General features: G+C 45.4%; 1 protein-coding gene across 1 annotated transcript; it reads right to left on the bottom strand.

Moving 5' to 3' along the window:
* Positions 1-680: 680 nt before the first annotated feature.
* twnk (twinkle mtDNA helicase) lies at positions 681-17398 on the bottom strand (the record flags this gene model as incomplete). The annotated part of the gene is made up of 10 exons (XM_080789291.1): positions 17258-17398; positions 16390-16678; positions 15578-15772; positions 14491-14877; positions 10038-10265; positions 9268-9382; positions 6329-6569; positions 4711-4818; positions 3827-3968; positions 681-1190 (listed from the first exon to the last, which is right to left on the bottom strand). Exons 1-10 carry the CDS (start codon positions 17263-17265, stop codon positions 681-683), a joined length of 2223 nt encoding a protein of 740 aa, XP_080645417.1. The 5' UTR covers positions 17266-17398.
* Positions 17399-18276: the final 878 nt, after the last annotated feature.

Raw genomic sequence — 18276 nt, 5'->3', positions numbered from 1 at the left:
TGACCACCGCTCCGGTGGTGAGCTGACCACCGCTCCGGTGGTGAGCTGACCACCGCTCCGGTGGTGAGCTGACCACCGCTCCGGTGGTGAGCTGACCACCGCTCCGGTGGTGAGCTGACCACCGCTCCGGTGGTGAGCTGACCACCGCTCCGGTGGTGAGGTGACCACCGCTCCGGTGGTGAGGTGACCACCGGAGCTGAAATAACGTTGAGCGGTGGCGAGTAAAAACAGAAAGAAGGGCCGGAGCGGTGGCGGTGGTTTGCTCTTCACCGCGGCTCGTGACGTCATGTTGTAGTTCGGTGGTCACCTCAGTGACGTCATGTTGTAGTTCGGTGGTCACCTCAGTGACGTCATGTTGTAGTTCGGTGGTCACCTCAGTGACGTCATGTTGTAGTTCGGTGGTCACCTCACCACCGTAAATCGGAATGGACACTACTTCTCAGCGGTCGTGTCTCCAGTCTCTGCTGCCACTCCGTCCTTCTCGGCCGCCGTGGCGACCTTCTTCTTTGCCTTCGTCTCTAACTCGACCGCCTTCGTCGTCTGCGACTTCGTCTCCGCGGTCTCTATACTGACTTCTTCGTCGCACGTCCTTTCTTCGCCGTCGTCGTCGTCGTGGCAGCTCGTTTCTCCACGTTTCTCGCGTCTCCTCCCTCGACCGCCTTCGTCGTCTCCGCGGCCTCTCATTTCTTGGCGCTCTTCTTCTTCTTAGTCACAGCCGTCGTGGGTTCGACAGCTGTCGCAGCTGTCGTGGGTTTCTTCTTAGTCGCAGCTGTCGTGGGTTCGACAGCTGTCGCAGCCGTCGTGGGTTCGACAGCTGTCGCAGCCGCCGTGGGTTCGACAGCTGTCGCAGCCGTCGTGGGTTCGACAGCTGTCGTGGGTTCCTTGCTGTCGTGCGTTCCAGCCGTCGTGGGTTCCATATCCTTCGTCGTCTCCGCGGCCTCTCCTTTCTTCGCGCTTTTCTTCTTAGCCGTCATGGGTTCCTTGCCGCCGCCCCCCTCCGCCGCCGCCGCCTTCCTGAGCTTCTTGGCTTTGGGCGCGGCGAAGGTGAGCGAGGCCTTCTGGAACTCCAGCGGGAAGATGCCCACGTCTCCGTCGTAGCGGTTCTTGGTGACCTGCAGCGACCTCCGTCCGGGAGACGACACCAGCTTCTTCTCCTGCAGGATCAGGACGTTGTCCGCCTCCTGGCTGGCCTGCAGGGAGGAGGAGGGGTCAGGGGGGGGGGGGCAAAGGTCAGATCCTAGTACCGGGTACCGGTCGGGTACAGAAAAAAGGGCCCCCCGTAAACTTAACCCATTCTGACCTGAGATCAGATTCATACGAGGTTTCCACTGGACACACACTGGTCTGATGAACCCATTCTGGCCTGAGATCAGATTCTAAAAATGTCAGTCGCTCTTCGATTTTTCAAAAATAGCAGACCTACAAGCTCGTAGCGCGCCACTCGGTGGCGCGCTATGAGCTTGTAGATCTGCTATTTTTCAATAGCTAAAGCATAACATAGTGCTAACACCAAAATGGGTTCCCGGCCAGAATGGGTTAAAGGAGAATTCCATGCTAGAATGCTTTCTTATCTTTCTTACCTTTCTTTGTAGTCGTTACGTCCCCACCAAAGAGGTCCAGGTGTTCTTTTTGTGCAAAAACTCCTTATTGGCTATTTTCCCTACCATAAGCCCTCAATGAATTGCATTGCATTGAATGGGAATTGAATGGGGCTATGGGGTGTTATGCTAGTTCGCTTGTTTCTATCGAAAGAAGTAGTAAAGTGTGCCGTTTGGGATATTATTTACATTATGAAGAGAGGATATATAAAAATAAATTATAATTTTGAGCGATGGAAATAAGCGAATTAGCACAACACCCCATAGCCCCATTCAATTCCCATTCAATTCAATGCAATTCATTTAGGGCTTATGGTAGGGGAAATAGCCAATTAGGAGCTTTTGCACAAAATAACACCTGGACCTCTTTGGTGGGGACGTAACAACTACAAAGAAAGGTAAGAAAGCCTTTTAGTATGGAATTCTCCTTTAAGGGCCGAATTCACTCTCTGGGGTGCTGTCATGTGGTTAACACTAATTAAGCCTTGGACGTGTAGCTTTAGGGCTTTTTTAATTTATTTCCTTCTGCACTGTACTTCGTTTCGCTGCCGTTCACTTCCTTGTTTATGGATCCAAAAGAATGGTTCCCTAATCTAGGGAGCTCTCCATGGTTTTGACCAGAAGGACAATGTTCTGTCTTCATTTCTGACTTCAACAAGCCTCTCGTTTGGAATATTAATATTAAATAAATTTTTTGTATTTTTCCAGTTTTTCATGTGTCTATGAGGTGACAGTACTTCATTAGACACCCTGGAGTTGTTTTTATGTGCAATGGTGTATTAACTTTGTATTTAGGGTTTCTTCCTGGAGGCTGAACCCTTGACAGTCAAACGGGCCAATGATGTAAACAGTAATATAGTGACACCACACTATCAGCCCCTCCCCTAACCCCTCCCCCTTTATCATACAACTACAGCTGTGGGCGGGGCTTCAGTTCAGGTGGATCACCACCCACCAGGCAAACCAGGCATACTTAATGAACCGGTGGGCATGTCCACATAAAAGCATGATTTTAACAAATACTGTACACTTTTTGGAAAAAGTTCTTCCCCCTTATATTGTAATAATACCTGATGATCATGTTTTACGGTGGAAAAAAATGGTGGCACTCCATCTTTAACGCTTCTAGAGAGACTTTAGCGCGAGGTAAGAACGGAAGATTATGCGTCTCGGTTTTAGGGGGAAAGGATTTCAGAGTAAAATATGCTATATCTGCTGGCACTCTAGTGCCTTTATTTTGAAGAATGCCCCGGCAAAAATGCCACACTGTAAGGATGTAGAAACAATGATAGGACATTTGTGATCAGATTTGACTGAGAGACTGCCACCGTGCCACCGCGCAAATTACAGCTTTTCACCAGAGGAGAATCTTTTTTTTTCTTTTTCAAATTAGTTAATAATATCACAGGCAGACCCTTCACATACCAGAGCATGTCTGAAATAAATGTCAGAGCTGAAATCGACATGTAAACATGAAATAAATGCTTAAACATGTAGCTAGGTGTAATGCTAGAGACCACAGAAGACATGTGAATATGAAATAAATGCTTAAACATGTAGCTATAGGTGTAATGTTAGAGTCCACAGAAGACATGTAAATATGAAATAAATGCTTAAACATGTAGCTATAGGTGTAATGTTAGAGTCCACAGAAGACATGTAAATATGAAATAAATGATTAAACATGTAGCTAGGTGTAATGTTAGAGACCACAGAAGACATGTAAATATGAAATAAATGCTTAAACATGTAGCTATAGGTGTAATGTTAGAGACCACAGAAGACATGTAAATATGAAATAAATGCTTAAACATGTAGCTATAGGTGTAATGTTAGAGTCCACAGAAGACATGTAAATATGAAATAAATGCATAAACATGTAGCTAGGTGTAATGTTAGAGACCACAGAAGTGAACCCTTGCAAGCCTGTTTTCTCAACTCGCTGTTTCTCTGCAAGACATTACTCTATCCACACTTTTCCTGGGCTGTGTGTGCTCCAGTTCCTGTCAATTTGATCCAATGAAAGCCAATGAAACTGGTCAGATGACCAATGATATCCAATGAAATCAACAGGAACTGGAGCACACACAGCCCAGGAAAAGTGTGGATAAGCCATATCTCCAAAACTGGTGGGTCAAACTGAACAACCAATATGTCAATTTGAAGATATGATTCCCTGCTTTCACATGACATGAAAAAACTCAAATTCTAAAAAGTCCCTCAGTCACCTTAGCGCTTCCAAAGATGGAGGCGGTCTGCAGGTCCTTGTCGTCCTCCTCCTTCCGGGGGTGGATGATCAGGGTGACGTGGCAGCTGCTGTCCGTGGCGAACTTCCTGAACGCTCCCACAGCGTGGTCCTGGAGAGAGAACCTGAACACACCATCACTCTGTTAGTTTAATGTCCTGGAGAGAGTACCTGAACACACCATCACTCTGTTAGTTTAATGTCCTGGAGAGAGTACCTGAACACACCATCACTCTGTTAGTTTAATGTCCTGGAGAGAGAACCTGAACGCACCATCACTCTGTTAGTTTAATGTCCTGGAGAGAGTACCTGAACGCACCATCACTCTGTTAGTTTAATGTCCTGGAGAGAGTACCTGAACGCACCATCACTCTGTTAGTTTAATGTCCTGGAGAGAGTACCTGAACGCACCATCACTCTGTTAGTTTAATGTCCTGGAGAGAGTACCTAAACGCACCATCACTCTGTTAGTTTAATGTCCTGGAGAGAGTACCTGAACGCACCATCACTCTGTTAGTTTAATGTCCTGGAGAGAGTACCTAAACGCACCATCACTCTGTTAGTTTAATGTCCTGGAGAGAGTACCTGGAATCAACGTGAATTCCTTAGTTTAACACACTAGTCCTTACCCGTTGCTCTTCATTTTAACACTATAACATGAAACTATTCGTATAAATGCATGGTAGGGAAATGTTATTTGCAGTAATGTAAATAGTACATAGTGTCGGCACACAGTACATACACTAGTGTCGGCAGTTCTCTTTGCACAACTCAAATACTTGCCGACTTGTGACCACGGGGGGTAGGTACTGCGCCCGGGTGCGTTTTCACATTTCTTATTCACTAATAAATTCAGAGGTCACTCACTTGTCCATGGTGATGCTCTCCTGGCCCATCATGAACTGCAGGTTGTCGATGACAACGTGGTTGATGTCGTACATGTAGACCGCATGCTGCATGGTGTCCAGAACGGTCCTACACACACACACACACACACACACACACACACACACACACACACACACACACACACACACACACACACACACACGTTAATGAACACCGCATGCTGCATGGTGTCCATCCCTGGGTCGGCGGTTCGAATCCTCCTGTCCTACATGTCGAAGTGTCCTTGGGTAAGACACTGAACCCTACGTTGCCTCCAGTGAGTCGGTCGGTGTGAGCTCGCCACCGTCGGTGTGTGAATGTGGGAAGTGAGGACGCTGGCGTCGACTGTTCACCGCTTCACCTCCCAATGTATGAATGAATGAACCTTCACCTCCCAATGTATGAATGAATGAACCTTCACCTCCCAATGTACTGAATGAATGAACCTTCACCTCCCAATGTACTGTATGAATGAACCTTCACCTCCCAATGTATGAATGAATGAACCTTCACCTCCCAATGTATGAATGAATGAACCTTCACCTCCCAATGTATGAATGAATGAACCTTCACCTCCCAATGTATGAATGAATGAACCTTCACCTCCCAATGTATGAATGAATGAACCTTCACCTCCCAATGTATGAATGAATGAACCTTCACCTCCCAATGTATGAATGAATGAACCTTCACCTCCCAGTGTATGAATGAATGAACCTTCACCTCCCAATGAATGAATGAATGAACCTTCACCTCCCAACGTATGAATGAATGAACCTTCACCTCCCAATGAATGAATGAATGAACCTTCACCTCCCAACGTATGAATGAATGAACCGTTGTAAAGCGCTTTGAGCACTTGGAAAAGCGCTATAAAAATGCAATTCATTCATTCATTCATTCATTCATTAATAGACAGGAAGCAGAGTTACATGAGGTCGTGCTGCCAGTGGAAATAGTGCTGCACGATTACTCAAAAAGAAAAAGATCGCAATCTAGATTCAGACAAACTATGAGATCTCATTCCTACACTTTAACCAGAACGGTGCGGCAGTAGTTCGGCTGTCCAATTCATTTTAGTTATACTCTTGTGCAAGAGAGAGACTTTAAGAGAGGTTTTAAGTCGAGCACTTTGATGTTGTCTGTTTTAAAGCCACAGTAGTTATGGCTCCATGGTGACACATTTTGAACGTAGCACCATGTTCAGGAACTACACAGTACATGCACACAAGACAATACATACTTTCATGAAAAGAAAAAAAAAAAGAGAATCGTGAGAAATTGTGATTTCTTTTTTTTTTTTATATATATTTTTTTATCCCACGATTTTGTAACCCATTTTTCACCCCTGTGTCAATCATCTAATGTGATCCTGGGCTCTACACACCCTCCAACAACCTAGTCCCCATATATGGGGGACAAGGGGAGAGCAACGGACTTGAACTCATGTTTCCTTCATGCCTGAGTGTCCAAGTTGCTCCTTTACACCTGACAGGGGGGAGTTTCCCTGGTTGGACGTAGCGCGTGGAAGGAACACGTTATTCCAACCAGTTCCTTTCCCCTCCATCAGGCGCCCCGGCTGGCCAGGGGGAGGTACCTGAGGTGGTGCTGGCCGTGGAAGGTCATGAAGTGGAGCGGCAGCGTCTCGAAGCGGTCGGCCCAGTGGTCGTAGAGCTGCAGGTTGTCCTCCAGACGCTGCATGGAGAACTGGGTGAGCATGATCTTGGCCAGACGCACGTTGTTGATCTCGAAGCTGCCCCACAGCGTGTTCACGCCCTGCATGCACAGGTCCAACGCCACCTCGCTGATCAGGGTGGTCTTCCCACTGCCCGTAGGACCTGGGGAGAGGGGGGTACAGGGAGAGGGATTAGAGGTGGTCTTCCCACTGCCCGTAGGACCTGGGGAGGGTTTAGGTTTCAGGTTTATTTATTTAGCATGTAGTACAAAAAATAGACACCCTCACAAAAAACATGCAGTAATCCTGGTCTCTAAACTGCCTCCCCCTGGCCAGCCGGGGCGCCTGATGGAGGGGAAAGGAACTGGTTGGAATAACGTGTTCCTTCCACGCGCTACGTCCAACCAGGGAAACTCCCCCCTGTCAGGTGTAAAGGAGCAACTTGGACACTCAGGCATGAAGGAAGCATGAGTTCAAGTCCGTTGCTCTCCCCTTGTCCCCCATATATGGGGACTAGGTTGGTCTCACCTTGTCCCCCATATATAGGGACTAGGTTGCTCTCCCCTTGTCCCCCATATATGGGGACTAGGTTGGTGGAGGGTGTGTAGAGCCCAGGATCACATTAGATGATTGACACAGGGGTGAAAAATGGGTTACAAAATCGTGGAATAAAAAATATATTAAAATAATAAATAAATAGACAACAACATTATCAAAGAACAAAAATACAATGCAAGGAAGGGAAGGGAAGAAGCCAGCTGGCTTATTTGGAATCCTTTTCCTGTATAGGAAGAGGTCATTGGTTTAAACAGATTAAAAGTTCATAAAGAACAGTAAAAATGTAAAAAGTCTTCAAGTTGTCAAAGGGGGGCAGCTGAAATAAAAACACAGACTGCACAAAAAAACGGAAATAAACAATACAACAACAAACACACAAAAGAAAATATAACGCAAAATCAAAGTAAAACAGTGGTAGACAGGGATGTGAAGAATCTCTTTAAATATCTGGGCATAATGGTGGACAGGGATGTGAAGAATCTCTTTAAATATCTGGGCATAATGGCAGACAGGGATGTGAAGAATCTCTTTAAATATCTGGGCATAATGGTGGACAGGGATGTAAAGAATCTCTTTAAATATCTGGGCATAATGGCAGACAGGGATGTGAAGAATCTCTTTAAATATCTGGGCATAATGGTGGACAGGGATGTAAAGAATCTCTTTAAATATCTGGGCATAATGGTAGACAGGGATGTGAAGAATCTCTTTAAACTTAATTATACTGTGCTACTTAATAAAATAGAAGAGGATTTGAATAGATGGACACATCTATCTATCACTTTGATGGGCAGAATTAACTGCATTAAAATGAATGTTTTGCCCAGGCTGATGTATCTTTTTCAATCCCTGCCAATCCCAGTGCCTCAAGGTTTCTTTAAATCCTTGAATAAGAAGGTTAGAGATTTTCTGTGGAACAATAAAAACTCACGGGTGTCTATGGAAAAACTTACATGGGGTTATTGTGAGGGGGGGTCTTCAATTGCCCAATTTCAAAATATATTACTTGTCATCTCAAATGAGATTTGTTTCCTCTCCTTTTAAGGGTAATGATGCCCCCTCCTGGGTTCAAATTGAAACGCATGCTTTAAAAAACACATTGGCGAGTGAATTTATATATAAATGGAACCCTAAAACCATTGTTGCCAAGTCCAAAAAATATTTCTCAATTCATTCAATTCAAGTACAAAACGGATTTATCTCCTAAAACACCATTAAAGAAAAATGGGCTTCTACCCATGTCTGTAGACAATAGAATCGTGGAGAACTGGCATGTCAAAGGGGTTAAACATTGTTATAAAGATAGACAGCTCATGTCTTTTGAACAACTGAAGGGGAAATATGACTTGTTAAACAGGGATTTTTCGGTTTTTTTGCAACTAAGGGATTACCTTAGAAGGATGTTAGGGCCGGAGATGACTTTACCTTTATTATTTATTCGTTTATTATTATTATTATTATTACCTGTGTTTAGCGATGTGGATAATTTATTACATAATGATCAATGTTCATACGGATTCATTTCTACTATGTACTCTCTATTGCTGGGTCAATGCCCAAGGGAGAGCATACACACATCTAGAGAAAGATTTAAATATTATTATCGATGAAGATTTATGGTCTGATTTGTGTCGTGACAGCCTCTCTGCTACTGTCAATTCTAGGTATAGACTCATTATAATTTTCTCCACCAACCTTATTATACACCTCAAAAGTTGCATAGATACAAACATTCTTTCAGAGCGAACGTTTTTAACTCAAATCTTTGCTTCTGGAGGTGGTCCCTGAAACAACATATTTTGAGATGGGGGGGTCGACGGCCAAATACAGATAATTCTGGGGATCCTTGACATGAAATATTGAGCACCACTGATACAGAAACATAAGGTCTTTCAGAAAACTGTCGGGATTTTGAAGATTTTTTATTTTATTTTGCCTAAATGGGCTAACCCTGAGGGCCACATTAACCCATTTTGGGGCGGGAACCCCTTTTGGTGTTAGCATTATGTTATGCTTTAGCTATTGAAAAATAGCAGATCTACAAGCTCATAGCGCGCCACCGAGTGGCGCGCTACGAGCTTGTAGGTCTGCTATGTATTTTTAAATCGAAGAACGACTGACATAGAAACATAACTTTTTCAGAAAACTGTCAGGATGTAGAAGAACATTTTTAGAATCTGATCTCAGGTCAGAATGGGTTAAGTGAAGGTGGGCTGGGGGCATGTGGCCCCCGGGGGCCCATGTATGGAGCAGAAGGCCTCTCACACACACACACACACACACACACACACACACACACCTACCTGTGAAGACGGTGAGCTCCCCCTTGCGGTGTCCCTTCAGGATCCTGTTGAGCTCCAGGAAGCGCGTCCACTTCACCCCCGCAGCCTGCTCCACGTTGCTCAGCTCGCCGTACACCTTGATTGATTGATTGATTGATTGAAATATGTATTAACAGTTTGCAGAATTACAGTACATCTCAAGCACAAACTCAATACAAAGACTGTTAACTGTGAGTGGACGACCCAATTAAGCATTACACTTGTCCACCTTGTTCAATTCATCAAAACATTTAGAGACGTACAAATAGACACTTCTATGTAGTTAAAGAACAGAACAGGAATTCATCATATAGGAAGCAAAAAGGGAAAAGAAACATATACAGTGAGGGGGGAAAAGGGGGGGGATTCAGATTTTACGGGGGCCAGTTTCGAATTGCAGCCGTCCGTATAGGTGCCCTTTGAGAGCGGTTTTGAAGGAGTCTAGGGATTCACATGTCTTAAAGACTGGTGGTAGGGCGTTCCACATTTTGGTGGCATAGGAGGGAAAGTAATTTAGTCCCTTTAGACCTACAAGCTCATAGCGCGCCACCGAGTGGCGCGCTATGAGCTTGTAGGTCTGCTATTTTTGAAAAATCGAAGAACGACTGACATTTTTTTAAATCTGATCTCAGGTCAGAATGGGTTAATCAGACCACTAGTGTGTGTCCAGTGGAAACCTCGTATGAATCTGATCTCAGGTCAGAATGGGTTAAGTGAAGTATCCAGACAGGTACACGGGTACAGTACAGTACCTCGTCTCGGAGCTGCTTGAAGGACACGATGGACTCGTGCTCCGACGGGATGGCGGCCCGGAGGATGCGCTGCAGGCTCCGCCCCCGGGCCAGGGCCTCGGCGGCGCCCGGCGCCTCCTCTCCGGGCCGGACCAGCGAGCAGCGCTTCAGGCCCAGCTTACGGGAGAACGCCTTGGACGCCTCCCAGGAGCGCATGTCCCCTCCCAGCCACAGGGTCACCTGCTTGAACTATGGGACGATATGGAAATGATTACATGTCTCCTCCAGGGGGGCAGTCAGACAGATCTTTTGTGAAGCCACTAAGGAAATGAAAGTTCATATATTGGCCTGTTGTGGCGCTGTCATTGGGCTCAAAAAAACCCATAGCCCCATAGAAGTCCATGTATTTGGGCCCAACTTCACCTAGACTGTATTACCTTAAAGGGGGAGTGTCCCGGCCCGAGATTAACATTGCTGATAAGGTACATCACGTGGTCTGAATGAAAACGGTTTCAAACGACACGTGACTATATCTCAGGCTCTGACGTGACCTAGCATCTAGGCGAGCTGAGTGGCTAGCGCACTAAAGGCTAGTGGTTTTGAGGTCACTTTTTGCGTCATACTAGGTGGAAGTATCATAAAAATAAAAAAAATTGCTCGAAAATCTTCATTAGAATGATATTGATTTGACGTGTAAGTTTTAGCGTAAACTGTTGCATAATCGCAATTTCGCGTGACGGGTTCCATCGTACCTATCTTGTCTATCTGTCTCCCCCGCTCCCCATGCGCTCAACCACGGCTAAGTGCTGAGCCCGGAGCCCTGGAGCTTCACAGCCAGTTTACCACTGGTCTGGTCTGCCTGTCTAGCGGCACTGCGCTTGGCTAACCCGAGCCCTCTCTCTCTCTCTCTCTCTCTCTCACACACACACACACACGCACACACACACACACACACACACACACACACACACACACACACACACACACAACATTGTTTGAACATGTGAAATGTTTGTTTATGCATAATGAATTCATGAGAATCGCGGGCCGCGGTAAGCCTTGAACTCTGGCCGGACACAAGGCACTTCAGAACGGGGAGATTGCGAGAGGAGGTGGGGGTGGTTTTGGGGTTTTTTTCTCTCCCTCCGTATATCTCTCTCTCTCTCTCTTTAGGGTCTCAGAGGGAGACAACTCACCGAGTCCGAAAACTGTATTAAATTAATAGTTTGTACTTTGTAGAACTGTAACAAGCACAAAAACTATTCAATACAGTATTAAAATGTCTGCTTTGTTTGTTAATGTTTACAGATTTGCTCACGATTTATTGAAATTGAAAACGTGTTTACAGTACTTACAGTGTTTGCATAATCATTCAGGCTACAGGAATGTTTTAGCCAATAGCCACAGGTGTGAAACAGTTAGTCGCACCGTCATTGTTCTGATTGTGAGGGGGGTATTTTTATGTCTACTACTCTACTTTACTTGTCCTAGATTCTAAGCCATGAAAAGATTCTGCATTCTTTTCCATTCTGCAGCAAGGGGCGATATAATGCTGTGATTCATTCCACTTTACTGACTGTTTCATATATATTATGTCCGATTGTCCGTCATGAGTGACTATACTCGTCGCCATAATATAAATATGAAATGGGAATATTTAGGTCAAATTGCTGATTGATTTTGAACATGCATTAACAATAGCCCCGAGAAGATAAGAACACAAGACAACATGCATTTATTTATTCCAATTACTGCTGCTCTGTCCAATTTATTCATTACAGCCGATCCCTCCATTATGGGGCTATAGCAGGCTAGTCTGCCCTACCAGAACAGCGGTTCCTGCTGCGGTTGCGGCCAGCTAGTCTCTCTCTCTCACACACACACACACACACACACACACACCGCGTCTCGCCGTCTTGCAGTTGCAATGGATGACGGATCCGATGCTCTTGGTAAATAAACACAACTCTTCGCGTTCACAACAGCTATACACAGGCTAAAACATATCGATATAATCAACTTGGTATGATTGCTCAGATGCCCCGCGCACTTTACCCGCGCACAGAATCTGTGCCTTTCAATTCAATTCAAAGGGCTTTATTGGCATGAGAAAACATACGTTTACATTGCCAAAGCAGAAAGAACAATACAGCAATACAATCAAAACAAAAATTATGTACTTTGAAGGTCAGAATCTTCAATAGATCAACTTCTATGTACCAAGATCACTCGATGCAGGTATAGTGCAGGAATATACACAATGATTAGTCTTTATCTCCATAGAAAAGTAAGGGCTTACAGCACACATTTTCTTTGTACAGTATGTCACAAAGCCCACGTTGGAACAGATATTATACTCTTACTAGATCAAGTGGGGTGACGTTCATTTTAATACCAAATGGATTATATCGATATGTTTTAGCCTGTGTATAGCTGTTGTGAACGCGAAGAGTTGTGTTTATTATTTACAAAGCTTTGTCAAATTGTCACCCATGCGATAATCGGCCATGCCTCCCTGAACCTGTGTGTGTGTGAGAGAGAGAGAGAGAGAGAGAGAGAGAGAGACCGCCCCCCCATATCGGTGTGTGTGTGTGAGAGAGAGAGAGAGAGAGAGAGCCTGGCGCAGTGCCGCTAGACAGGCAGACCAGTGGTAAACTGGCTGTGAAGCTCCAGGGCTCCGGGCTCAGCACTTAGCCGTGGTTGAGCGCATGGGGAGCGGGGGAGACAGATAGACAAGATAGGTACGATGGAACCCGTCACGCGAAATTGCGATTATGCAACAGTTTACGCCAAAACTTACACGTCAACTCAATATCATTCTAACGAATATTTTCGACCAAAAAAATTAATTTTTCCACCAAACTTTAACCCAGCTATGAAGCTAAAAGTGACCTCAAAACCACTAGCAGGGGTTGATAGCCACCAGGAACGCTAACTCGCAGAGCCCAGAGCCGCTCTGCCGTTTAGCCAGGATACAAGATCAATTTCATTGGTCAAATTGAGCTGGCCCGACTTGACGTCACAATCTAGATGCTAGTTTTAATAGCCTTAATAGCTTCCCGAGGGGCGTGTCAGTCCCGCTTTAATAAACATGGTCATGAATACTTTCTTCTTCCAGTCACTAGTTTAAAGTCTCATTTCTAATGTCATAATACTATTTTTGGAAAATTATGGTCCCATTTATTAAATAAATGACCATAAAGTCGCGCATGTTCTGAGGGGCGTGGCTACCGTTACAGTCTATGATCGGGATCCCCCTCCCACTCGAGTCAAAATAAAAACCAACAAAGAAGAAGGGGCAAAGTCCCGCCTCGTTGTCTGGGCCAGCCAATGGGCCAGCTGGGCCCAAACGGATCTAGAAAGATGGCAACTTCCATTGCAAGGACTGACAGACAGGCTTCATTTTATGTTCATGTTAGACCCGGGGAACGCTTTGTCCATATTTTTTACAGTCTATGGTCTCCTCCCAGCCACATGGTGACACGCTTGAACTATGGGATGGACGGAGAACGGTATGGAAATTATAATGTGACGACCGTCATGGCAAAGATATTTAGCCATTAAGGACATTGTCGCGATAATCAAATTGTGCTTGAAACTCAAAATGCCTCTGGTGTTAAACCACTTTAAACCAGCATCCTTATTACGGTCCAAGGAAGGGTCCAATTGGAACAATGTCCAGACTTTTCCTGGGCTGTGTGTGCTCCAGTTCCTGTCGATTTGATCCAATGAAAGCCAATGAAACTGGTCAGATGACCAATGAAATCAACAGGAACTGGAGCACACACATCAAATTATTTTGTGGTTGATTTTGCAGATCACTGGCCACTAGCCCAGGACAATCGTCACATTTAAAAGACAATATCATGTCTCAAAACGCTAACTTACTAAATAAATATGAATTAGAAATTAAGACAAATAAATACTACTACTAGACAATGCTACTGAACATTGGCTTGCAGTTATTGCACATAGCCAAAATGAAATAATAATATTCACTATATTAACAGCCACTTTAACATCTCTAGTCTGACGTCAATATCGGTAGAGGGCGCTATAAACCACGGGTTCATGTACCTTTTATTTGCATTGTAATCCCCATAGGGGGGATTTTAGATCGCCTCATATAAGAACTGTGTTTGAAAAATAAACATGTCACCCCGGCCGTTTCACTCATATGGATATGAAGGATCAACTGACTGAGAGAAAACGCTATTGTTACTGCTACTGAATTAGTTACATTTTCACTAGAAACCGACTGTATCATAATTATATGAGTGACTGACTGTCGTAAACGATACAGAGACAACCTCCCTGACAATAACGCAGAGACAGCTTGTTTATTTTTGGACCACAACGCTTATATGAAACGATATTAAGATCACCCCATGTTATTCTCCATAGAGAAGTGACTTCCGTGAACCAGGGGAATGGAAGGGACGAGCGAGTTACGTTAGAGGCATGTGCTGCTCACCTGCTCCAGGTAGGGCAGCAGGGCAGGGGGCAGGCAGCTGAAGCCGCGGGGCAGGGCCAGGCTGGGCAGGCCCGTGGCCTGGCTCACGGCCAGCGCGTCCAGCTCGCTGCCCGTCAGGACCACCTGGGAGTCGGCGCGGCCCACCAGAGGCATGCCGAACAGGCAGTGGTAGGAGGCGGGCTTGGGGACGGTGGCGTCCGCGTAGCGCACCTTCCCCGAGGCCTCGTCGATCTGGGCCGAGAGGAGCTTCACCCCCTTCAGCTCCGAGGAGGAGGAGGAGGAGGAGGAGGAGGACGGACCTCCGAACCAGGGGAACACCAGGCTCTTGGTGGGCCTGAAGACCTGCACCCGGAACCTCTTGAGGGTGGAGTCGGAGATGTCGGTGATCTGAAAGCACGCAGTATGACATGTTTATTTATTTTTTAACCTTTATTTAACCAGTAAAAACCACATTGAGACTGAAGTCTCTTTAACACAGTGTGAACTGGCCAGAACAATAGGCAAAAATAAGTGACACAACTCTGCCAGTAACAAAAAATACACAACAAAAAAACAGGACAGACATACAATGCTCATAAATACAGTACCTACTACCGAAGAAGCTTAAAGGGAGAACAGGAATGTGACCAATAAGGACTAAAAAACTAAGCAACGGAAATTGCTAGTTGACTAAAAAGCAAGCAGACAGTTGCTACACGTCAAAGCAGGAGCAATGTATGGGAAGTGTGCCCATGATGGCAATCCTTTTAAAGCTCACTAGGGGAATCACAGCAGCCAGTTTGAGTCTGGACTGTAGATCATTCCAAGACCAGGGTCCATGTACAGTAAGGTCAGATACTGTACATCCATCTCCCAGACACAGCAAACACTAGACTAAACAAAGAATCAAAGATTTGACTTGGAAAAAAAAACGTTCACTTCCGAAAGAATACATTTTCATGATTTTTCAAAAAATATCAAATCTACAAGCTTGTAGGGCGGCGGCACTCGGTGACACGCTATACGAGCTTCATTGTAGATCTGCTATTTTTATAGCTAAAGTATAACGTAATGCTTAAGAACACCAAAAGAGGTTAATCCACAGTACCTGAAACATGGTTTTGATGAGCGTGACCTCGTCATGGGGGAGGTCAGCCAGCGGTACGGAGCTGTCCCAGATCCTCTCCGCCTCCCCCTGCTCCCTCCGCCTCTCCTCCATCTCCTCCTGGCTCTCCAGGTAACCCAGCAGGCTGCTGGGCTTCAGGAAGGTCTTCTCCTCCTTCACCATCAGCTCCAGACAGTCCTGGAGGAGGAGGAGCAGAGCCGGTGAAATACTGTATAGATCACAAGCTCGTAGCACGCTTGTAGGTCAGTCTGCTATTAATTTTTTTATCGTGAAAATGTGGCACAAATCTTTGAATATATGAGTGACAGAGTGAACGTTTTTAACTCAAATCTTTGCTTCTGGGGTGAGGTCCTTCTGGAACACCATATTTTCAGATGGGGGTCGGCGGCCAATATCATATATATTTGGGGTTCCTTGACATGAAAATGTTTGAGAACCACTGATATAGAAACATATGGTTTTTCAGAAAACTGTCAGGATCAAAGGTCATCACACACTGGCGAATGCGATGCGAATAAGCGATCTGAAAATGCGAAATATTGCATGTTGCAGTTCGCCTGCGAATCTCTGCAAAATACGACACCAGAGCGAACAAATAAAGAGCGAAAACGGGCGCATTTTCGCACATTCGCCACTGATGTGGAAGCTTGCATGGACTTCAATTGTTTTTTTTTTTAAATGCGAATTATTCGCACGAATATATCGCGTCGCCAATTCGCCAGTGTGTAATGACCTTTAGAAGACATTTTGTAGAATCAGGTCAAAACGATATTAACAACAATGATGGTTCGTACCTGCAGGTCCTCCCAGCTGCCCTCCATCAGCGTGTCCGTGCACAGGAACTGTCCCGTGGTCTTGTCGATGAACATGTTGAAGCCCTCCTTCTTCCCCCCGGTCGAGGCCCCGGCCCCCTCCTCCTTCCCCCCCTCGGGGTCCAGGAAGATGCTGGGCGCGTGCAGGCAGCTGTGGCCGTCGCGGAAAGGGACGTTCTTGGAGCGCAGGTAGAGTTTGATGTCGGCCAAGGTGACGGGGGGGTTGGTGGGAGGGAACACCGTCATGGAGTTGGTGTCGCTCCTGTACCTCCTGGTAGGAGGACACACACACCGCCGTTACGTTACGTTATTGCACATGTGACAGTGTACAGTTCTTATTCTCATTGTTTTTCTGAGTATGTCTTTGTTTTTTTCCATACAAAAGCTTGTAGCTAAACTCCAAGTTGTCTCTAAGAGAGTCTAGAGAGAAATATTGCATGTTGCCTCAGCCTGCAATAAATGGTTGTCAATTCATGATACTTTCTCATCTCCTAATTTTTATACTTAACAGTGTCAATGATGTGTAAGAAGAGTCATTCATTAAATACAGTAAGTATATAAGCTACACAATGGAAAAATGTATGGATTTCACGACGCTGTGATCGGTATCGGCAATATCGGTATCGGCCTTTACTGTTTCCAGTGATCGGTGTTCGGTGATCGGCCCCAAAAAGCCTGATCAGAGCATCTCTAGTTACGTAGTATTATTACATGGCTTGGTTGAATGCTTGATTTCTGATTGGTCAGATCTACAAGTTTATTATAACATTTTAATTTAAGTATTTGCGCTGACAATTAATTAAAGCATCAACTTAAATTGTGTGATGACGGAGACAGCCCTGGAGCGTACCTGGACATAGTGGCGAGGGGCGGGGCCAGGGGGGGGTCGATGCCCAAACAACGCCAACGGTGTGAGAACGACGCCGCATGGCGTGTCGTACCGCTAGCGTAGCGGTGGTAGCCGCCGCACGCCGCCGTCCGAGCGCCGCTACGCTGCGTCAGGACTCTCACCACGGACCACGAGCAGTGGCTCTTATGGACGGGGAGACGTCCCGCCGCCTCCAACCACCAGGTGGAGGCCTTGAGCAGAGAGCTGCTCCACATGATGAGGGCGATCTATCGGTGTTCAAAGAAGACATCCGACCTGCCGAGAACAAAATGAGATTATTTATGATTATTACAATAATAAGTCCAGTAGAGCAGTGGTTCTCCAACGTTTTCATTTCAAGGACCCCCCAGTTTGACATGCTTTTTTTAGGCTACAGATGCCCATTTTTCATGTTTACTTTATTTTTATTCATTTTTACAGGTCAATACAGGCAGACAGGCGATTCAGTCAAAACAGTTAATTTTTCATTTTTTCCTCCCCTGTACCCCACCCCCCTCCCCCCGTCCAGAGACAGCAAACAGATGAAGGATAGAGTATATATGCACAAAATGTATATAATAATAATAATAATACAACTTTATTTGTATAGCACCTTTCAGGACATGAAATGCAGCTCAAAGTGCTTTACAGAGCAATGGAGAAAAAAAAAGAAAAGCAAGGCAACGACATTAAAAAACAAGCAGTAATGCAATACAGTGAGGACATGAATAACAAAAAATAAAAGATCAATTAAAAGCAATGTTGTAGAAGTGGGTCTTGAGCTGATCTTTAAAAATGTCTACAGAGGCTGCCTGACGAAGGTACAGTGGGAGTTTGTTCCATGCCGACGGCCCGTAGAAGCAAAAAGCTGCTTCCCCGTATTTTTTTGTTGCCATTTTTTTAGGCAAAGCGAGCAGGCCAGCAGTGGAAGACCTTAGGGGGGCGGTTTGGGACATATTTAGGCAGGCAGTCATGTAGGTAGGAAGGTGCGAGACCATTGA

The sequence above is a fragment of the Protomyctophum bolini genome (assembly GCF_963924005.1).
Source record: "Protomyctophum bolini genome assembly, chromosome: 18".
Classification (NCBI taxonomy): Eukaryota; Metazoa; Chordata; class Actinopteri; order Myctophiformes; family Myctophidae; genus Protomyctophum; species Protomyctophum bolini.
The sequence above is the reverse complement of the archived record's forward strand: the minus strand, read 5'-3'. Positions and strand labels throughout refer to the sequence as shown.